This window comes from Belonocnema kinseyi, chromosome 8, assembly GCF_010883055.1.
Source record: "Belonocnema kinseyi isolate 2016_QV_RU_SX_M_011 chromosome 8, B_treatae_v1, whole genome shotgun sequence".
Lineage (NCBI taxonomy): Eukaryota > Metazoa > Arthropoda > Insecta > Hymenoptera > Cynipidae > Belonocnema > Belonocnema kinseyi.
In genome coordinates this window covers 10,570,061-10,578,724 of record NC_046664.1, presented here as the reverse complement: position 1 = coordinate 10,578,724, position 8,664 = coordinate 10,570,061, and the positions used below count along the sequence as shown (strand labels likewise).

General features: G+C 22.2%; 1 protein-coding gene across 2 annotated transcripts; it reads left to right on the top strand.

The window, feature by feature from the left end:
- Positions 1-224: 224 nt before the first annotated feature.
- LOC117178888 lies at positions 225-4,502 on the top strand. Of its 2 annotated transcripts, XM_033370415.1 has the most exons (5): positions 225-315; positions 482-812; positions 3,913-4,015; positions 4,186-4,309; positions 4,399-4,502. In XM_033370415.1, exons 2-5 carry the CDS (start codon positions 683-685, stop codon positions 4,462-4,464), a joined length of 423 nt encoding a protein of 140 aa, XP_033226306.1. In that variant the 5' UTR covers positions 225-315; positions 482-682; the 3' UTR covers positions 4,465-4,502. The 2 variants fall into 2 exon arrangements, with proteins under 2 accessions (XP_033226306.1, XP_033226307.1); XM_033370416.1 differs by lacking the exon at positions 225-315 and having other exon boundaries at positions 398-812.
- The last annotated feature ends 4,162 nt before the right edge of the window (positions 4,503-8,664 follow it).

Sequence of the window (8,664 nt, the reverse complement as noted above, 5' to 3'; positions counted from 1 at the left end):
ATATCTAGTCGGGAGTGGTGCTGACTGAAAACAGATGATTTGAAGCGATTCGCGCGCCATCTGTTGGTCATTCTAAGGACTTATTGAACTACCCTCGTATATTTTAGAATATCTTCTCATATTATTTGCCAAATCTTTCTAAATTAAACATAATAATTGAATTGTAGATATTCCGAATTAATTATTTGAAAAAATGTGAAATATTTGAATGGCTCCATACTATGAACAATTTTCTAAAAAAATAGAGATATCTGGAAAAAAGCTGGAATTGTCAAGGAATTTTTTTCCAGGATTCTAATAGAAACCCTGTCTCAGGTGAGTTTGGTTTCCTTAATATTGAAAATACGTGGACAATTATTCTCGTTCCATTATGGAAAGTTTTATCACTATTACATGATCTTATAAAAACAATATTAACAAAACTTTTGCTTGACACACATTCACCCGCACTTACTCACTTTCTCGAAACTTTGATTAATAGAGCACAACACGCACAAAAAGTTGGCGCTTCATTGAATGGACACCCATGTCAATTTCAGTGTGAAATTTTACTCGAACCGAGACACAACGATGCTGAATAATTTTTCTCTTCTCATTCTGAATCTTGCATTATATTTCTCTTTTAAATAACACTAAAAACGGATTTTTTTAAGTTAATGTAAAATTTAATGAACATTAGAAAATGTTAATAATGAGTTCTGTGTACTTAAGTGTGAAAGTTTGTTTTTATTTAATCGTGGTTGATATATTATCAAATGTTGTGATTGGGGCTCCTCATTCTTCTAGTTCGACAAAAGCCGTTTCAGAAAGTGGTGAGACTTTTTTCAGATGTTTTTTTTTTTAATCAATTAATTCAAATGGTTGAATTTTCCATCAAAAAATATTTTCTATTCAGATGTTTTTCTATTCAAGCTGAAAAGTCGAGTGCTTTAAAAAACCTTTGAATTAAAAATCCGAAAAAATTAATTTTCAACCTAGAAAGATGAACTTTAAACCAAATAGAGGAATTAAAAAAAATGCAAGTTGTTAAACTTTTAAGCGAAAAATATGATTTTTTAAACAAAATTGTTAAAGAAATTAAATTAATTAAAATTAAAAATGTATCAATTAAATTTAAAAATAGTTGAATTTTCAATCCAAAAAGATAATTTTTCAAACAATTAGTTGTATTTTCAACTAAGAAAAGTTCAAATGTCAACCAAAGATCTTAATTTTAAACTAAAAAAGATCAATTTTTAAACAATTAGTTTAATTTTTAACTAAAAAAGATCAATTTTCAAACTAAAAATGGAACAGTTAACTTTTTAGTTGAAAAAATTAATTTTAAACCAAAATAAGAAAAACAAATTTTTAATCAGTGATAAACTTGTAACTATAGGGATGAATCTTCATCTGGAATAGACGAATTTTAAAAAACAAAGATGAAATTTCAACAAAAGAGTTTAAATTTCAACCAAATAGTTTTATTTTCAAATAAAAAGATGAATTTTCAACTAAAATTATGAATATTTAACGGAACTACTTGAATTTTCAACAAAATAGTTTCATTTTAAACTAAAAAATATCAATTTTCAGCCACATAATTTAATTTTTAACTAAAAAAGATCAATTTTCAACCAAAAATGAAATATCTAATATTTTTAAACTAAAAGATAAATTTTAAACAAGAAGATTAATTTTATACAAAAAACGACGATATTTCGATAAAATACATAAATTTTCAATGAAATAGTTTAAGTTTCAACTAAAAAAGACAAATTCTCAAGCAAATAGTTGAATTTTTAACTAAAAAGGATCAATTTTCAAACAAATAGTTTAATTTTTAACAGAAAAATATCTATTTTCAACAAAACATGGAAGTTAAATTTTCAATTAAAAGTAATAATTTTCTACTAAAAAAAAAATGTTTTAAATCAAAGTGACAAATTTTCAACTGTATTGTTGAATCCTTAACTAGAAAAGATGAATTTGAAAACAAAAGATGAATTTTAGAACAAAAGAATTTGAATGTAAACCAAAAGTATTTTTATTTTAAACAACAAAGATTAATTTCGAACTAAAATTATGAATATTTAACTGGAATTAATTTTTAATCAAATAGTTGTATTATCTACTAAAAAGGATCAATTTTCATCCAAATCATTTAATTTTGTTCGAAAAAAGATCACTTTTTAACCAAAATTGAAATATTTAAATGTTCAGTTAAAAAATTAATTTTCAACATCAATAATGAAACTGCAACAGAAATAGTTGAATTATCATACAAAAAGATGAATTTTCAACAAAAGACTTTAACTTTCAACAAAGTAGTTTTATTACCATAAAGATGAATTTTCAACGAAAATGATGAATTTTTAACTGTAACACTTGAATTTTTAACCAAAAAAAGAAATTTTCAGATTTAAAAATTAATTTTTGACAAACAGTTTTGTTTTAATTACAAAATATCAAGTTTCAGCCACATAGTTTAATTTTGAACTGAAAAATATAAATTATCAACCGAATAGTTAAATTGTTAACTAAAGAAGATCGATTTTCAACCGAAAAATGAATTTTGAACAAAAAATGATATCTATAAATTTTCAGACAAAAAAGATTAATTCTCTACCGAAAATATATTATATAATTTTCAAAAAATAATAAAATCCTTTTCCGCCTTCTATTTTTTTCCCCGTTCTTAAGAAACTTATACGTTTTTTCACTTAAGGCTATTATACTTTATTATATATATTATATGAAAAAATTATATTATTATTATATTTTTAGTTGAAAGTTACTTATTTTGGTTAAGATTGAACCTTTTGTTTTTAATTTAGCTATATTCTATAAATAATAATTTTTTGAATAGAAAATTCAACTATTTTTATAAAAATTTTATAATTTTGGTAAAAAATCAACAATTTTGTTCAGAAATCATCGTTTTGTTATAAAATAACCTTTTTTGGTAGTAAGTCATTTGTTTCTTTTTAAAATGAAGGTTTTGTTAAAAATTCAACTTTTCGTATTGAAAATTCAAATTAGAAAAAATGCATCCAAGAAATTTTTTCAAAAAGTGTTATTCTACTTTTAGTCTTTTATTTATTTGGTTAAAAAATCCATCTTTCTTTGAAGAAAATAAACTTTTTTGTTGCAAATTGAACTGTCTTCTAAATTTATTTTTTTTTGCTTAAAAGTCCAATTATTTGGTACAAAATGAACTTTTTGTGAAACATTTAATTATTTTGTTGAAAATTCTTTTAATGGACTTTAAACTTTAAAAATTAACGTTTTTGTTCAAAAATTCAACTTTTCAGATTTAAAATTCAACTGTCTTATAAAAAATGCAGCTTTTCAGCAAGAAAATTTGTAATAAAATTTTACTCTCAGACTTTTATTTTTGTTGAAATACCTAGTATTATATTTTTGGTTCATAAATCAAATCTTTTGGTAAAAAAGTTAATTATTATTTGGTTAAAAGTTCATCTATCTTGGTTGATAAAATTTCTTATTGCATTTTAGCAAGAGAAATCAACTCTTTTGTTGAAAATTTAATTATTTTGTTAAAAAGTAATGTTTGTTGGTCGAAGATTCAACTGCTTTATTCAATATTGTCTTTTTCGGATAGAAAATTTGTTCCTTTGGATTGAAAATTCATCTTTTGTTATAAATTTATTTCTTTTGGTAGAAAATTAATCTATTTTGGTTAAAAATGGGTCGTTTTGTGTTGAATTTCACTGTTTTTTATGTAAACCTAAAATATTTTTTGGTTGGAAATTCATATTTTTTGGTTAAAAATGCAACTATTTTGCTTGAATTCGACTATTTTCATTAAAAAATAAATTATTGTTTTGTTGAAATATCAAACTATTATATTTTCCATTCATATTTTATATTTTTTCAGTCAAAAATTCAATTATTTTCAAATGTTTCTAGAGTCTGTTGAAGATGTAGAAGACAGGTCGACAGAAGATATTCCAGTACCCAAAATTTCGAGGAAAGAACTTTACGAAATACTACAAAAACGTCAATTTTTCCAGTGAGTGTCTTTTACTTTTATTTACAAATTAGTTTAAATAAATATATTTATCATTTCGTTTATACTTAGAAGAATAAAAATCCATTTTTTCATTTTTCTTAAATTTATAATTGTCTAATATTGATATTAAACTTTGCCTTATTTTTTAAATAAATGTTATTTTAATGAAGGGATATCTTCTCTGCTCACTTGGCCCCTTTAAAATTTGAATTTGGTCACGTTTGTGAAAATCCAACTGAGTGGGAGCAACGTTTCGAACAGAAGGACTTCAAAAAAAATCGTCATCAAGGCAAAGTATGGTTTTGCAATGAAAAAATTATTAATATTCTTTAATCTTCAGTTCTGAATTCTTATTTTTTTATTTTTTATTCTCTGTTTCATAGATCTTATGGGGTAATGTCAATGGAAATTATGGAGAACACTATTGGGATCTGGCTTCCGGAAGATAATATTAATAAAAAAAGTATTATAATAAAGTAAGATTAATAAATTGTGTATATTGATTTTATAAAAAAATAGGTATACATATTTTTATTATTCCTCATTTTTTTCTAGTAGTTTTAAGTTCTATTTTTCCAAATGATCATGTTTTAATTTTAATACAAATTCATCATAAAATGAAACACATTAAAGAATCCGGTTTTCTTAATTGTTTAGAAAAATTATATTCGTCAGTTGATATATTTTTTAATACATTTTAAGAAATTGCAGCTGTTTAGACTTGGAAGATAAAATCATTTTTATAAATAAATTACAAAATATCTTTAAAAAGGCCAATGATTAATTTATTTTATTTAAACTGAATTAATCATTTATCATTCAGAGATTTAAAAAAATCCAAAGTGTCTACTCAAACCCTGGGAAAAATTCTCAGACAATTCCAGAATTCGCATTTATTTAAACAATCGACTCAAAACACGTATAGGAGCGTTGCACGTCTTTGTTATAAATAATTTATTTTTATTTTTTTAGTTTCTGCGGATTCAATTAATATATTTCATTTAGAAAGCTTTCAAAAATTATATTACAAGGTATTATTATCAAATAAATTAACTGCATCGATTAATTAAATAATTAAATAATACTAAAAACATAATGAATAATTTATTGAATTTGTCCCTAAAGTTGACGAATTTGAATAATCAGTTTTTAACAAAAAATATAATTGTTAAAATTACCGTTAAAAATTGATTTTTCACAACAAAAAACAAATTTTCAACCAAAGTGCTAAATTTTCAACAAAACTGATCTTTAACTCGAATAGTTATATTTTCAACGAAAAATATTATTTCCAACCAGAAATATTTATTTCTACCAAAGAAAAAAGATAATTTGAGGGATGAGTTTTTAACTAAAAAAAAAATAAGACAAAATATTAAAGAATAAAACCAAAGACAAGATATTAAATTTTTATTCGAAAAAGTATGAATTCTGAACAAAAAATTCAGTAATTGGTATTTCAAACAAAAAAGATTAAAATTTTTAATCAAAAATTTATGAATTCAACCAAAAAAGTATTATTTTTATTCAATTGTACATTGCAATTTTAAAAAATTCCGATTAAAAAAAAATTCCCTACCATTTCCATGTATATAAAAATTTTCAGGCAATTCTAGGTTTTCCAGGCAGGTTAAAATTTAATTATCTCACAGTCATTTAAAAAGAGCACATAATAATATTTATGCGACTTATGTTCTCTTTCGTTGGCAAATATCTTAAATTAGACTTCAATATACAATTTAAAATTAATTCTGTAACAACGTTCGAAATTAAAGTTATGAATCTTCAACTGAAATAGTTGCATTTTAAACCAAAAAAAAACGAAATTTCAACAAAATTAAAGAATACTTAACTTAAATTTGTAACAAAAAATATTATTTTTAACCGAGAATATTTATTTCCACCAAAAAAGACGAATTAACAAAAAAATTTGCTTCAACTAAGAAGTAACAAAAAAAAAATGATTTTCAACCAAAAAAATAGTTATATGCTCCGACAAAGTGATGAATTCTCAAATAAAATGATAAATCATCAACTGGCATAGTTGAATTTTAAAACAAAAAGATGTATTTTCAACTAAACTTATGAATTTTCAACCTAGATGATTAATTTCTACCAAAAAAAAAAAGATTTTTCAACTAAAATTATGAATATTTAACTGGAGATGAATTTTTAACTAAAATAATGCAATATTTAGTTAAATAATAATTTTCAAACAAGATTTTTTTAAATTTCTACCAATAAAACGAAATGTTCAAGAAACAAAATTTTCAACAAAAAATTGATTAGATAAATTTTCCGTAAAAAATATAAATTTTCAGTAAAAAAAGTAATAATTTTCAGAAAATAGCTCTCTTCTACCAAAGAGATGATATTTTCAAATCAAGTATTGAGTACAAATGTACAAATGAATTTTAAATATCAATTTTTTTCAATTTGCACTTGAATTTTTTAATCTTTAAACTTCAATTCTCTACTCTTGAAAATTCAAATATAATTTTCCTACAATTTTCAACAATTTCATTTTCATCTGATGGAAATTGAATGATGAATTTCCTTCGATTTAAAAAAATTGAATTTTCATCATTAAACACTTCAATTATAAATTTTCTTCCAGTTCTAAAAGTAAAAATTTAAATTCTCTTCAATTTTTAACAGTTTAAAATTAATTTTTAAATTTTTTTAGTTTTTAAACAGTCGGAAATTCAATTTTGCTCAATTTTCAACCAGTTAATTCTAAATTTCAATTTTCTCGAATGTTAAATATTTATTTTCTTTAAACTTAAATTTTCTACTGTTGAAACTTTGAATATGATTTTTCTTAAATTTTCTACAGTTTAAAATTCAAGTATCAATTTTCTTCCATCTTTAACAGTTCAATGTTCTGTTGAAAATAAAATCATCAAATTCCTTTAGTTTTCGATTTTAAATTTTCATTCCAAAAAGGATGAATTCTGAACGAAAAATGTAGTAAATGATATTTTAACCCAAAAAGATTTCAATTTCTAATCAGAAATAATTGAATTTAACCAAAAAAAGACTATTTGCTATTTAAAAAAAAACGAATTTTCAATAAAATGGATGTAGTTTTCACGGGTTCGCAAACATTTTTCACGGTCAATGAAATTTAAAAAATGAAACTCTAAAGCTAAAAAATTTCCCACTTGAGATAATAAAAACTGAGCTGCAAGTGAAAGCACTCAAAGTGGAATTGTTAAATTTTGAACTTTTAAAATTGAAATTTAAGTTTTTAATCACAAAATTTTGTATTAAAATGCTCAATAATTTTGTCGTATAAAATAAAAGGTACTAACATTTTTTAATATGAAAAAATATAAATCCACGTTATCATGAACTTTAAAATTTTCAAAATTATATAATTTTAAGGAATTTTAAGCTAGAAACATTAAATATTTAAAAATTGCAAAAATTTTTATTGAACACTTCTTAAATTAGAAATTCAATTCTTTACTTTTTAAATAGTTTAAACATCCTTGGAAAGCTTTAAAATTTTATTTCAAAATCTTGAGAAATTTAGAAGTTGTTTTAAATTTGTTATAAATTTAAAATAATTTTGGAAATTTTTTCAGTACTTCTAAATATCTGTCAAAATTAATTGAATTTTTTCTACAATTTACATATAATCCTGCAAATTTTTGAAAATTTTTTACAATTTGGATGTTTAAATAAATAACAATTGAACATTTATTATTTGTAGGCGAAATTTGAGCAATTTTTAGAGATATGTAGAAGTTTTGAAAAGATTAAACTAAATGTAAAACTTGAAATGATAGCCTAATATAAAACAAAATGTAGATTTTTGCAGATTTTGAACAAAAACATTAGATTATTTTCAAAAATTGTGGAAGGCTTTAAAAGAATAAAACCATTTTCTTAAGATTTCTAGGAAAATTAGACTTAACTTTTCATTTTGAACAACTATTTTAAGAGAAATTTAAAAAGTTTTTCAAAGATTTAAACAAAATTTTCAAACAAGATTCTAGAAGATTTTAAGGAAACTTTTTAAAATTTGCATAATAATTTTTTATCTTTATAAAACTCCTAAATATCTTTTAAAATTACTCAAATTTTTTCTACAAATGGTCATTTGTAAATTATACATCAAAATTTAAAAATTTCACTCACAAATTAAGCATTTTTCCAATACAACAATTAAAATTGTAACGTTCAAAGTTTAAAGGTTCTTCGAAATTTTAACGGTTCCAGGCTTTCTTTGTCAAACAATTCAGTTAAAGATTCTTTACTTTTAAATATTTGGGTTCAATTTACTTGTCTTTAATAAAAATGAATATACAAATTGTTGAATTACGTATTGTAAGCTAAATAAATAATAGCATAATTGAAAAACATAACAATTCAACTAATTATTTTAAAACTGTTGAAATCGAACGTGGACAGATTTTTTTCTACAAATTTGTCAAATTCCCGGTAAAAAAAAATGCACTGTCATAAATAAAAATTCAAATATTTCTAAATATTCACTGATTAATCTTTTTCTTTTAATTGAAAATTACAAATTGAATGGATTATAAATGGAATATTTTCGACTGAAACAATATTTTAAATTTAATAAAATCCTTTAATTATGAATATATTATGAAGTTATATTTAAGTTGAAAATAGTTTAT

Excerpts from the sequence above, each read along its gene's own strand:
- LOC117178888 (XM_033370415.1), top strand. The coding sequence starts at position 683 with ATGTTAATAATGAGTTCTGTGTACTTAAGTGTGAAAGTTTGTTTTTAT. Across the intron at positions 813-3,912 it reads AAAAGCCGTTTCAGAAAGTG|AGTCTGTTGAAGATGTAGAA; the intron begins GTGAGACTTTTT and ends AAATGTTTCTAG. Across the intron at positions 4,310-4,398 it reads AAAATCGTCATCAAGGCAAA|ATCTTATGGGGTAATGTCAA; the intron begins GTATGGTTTTGC and ends TCTGTTTCATAG.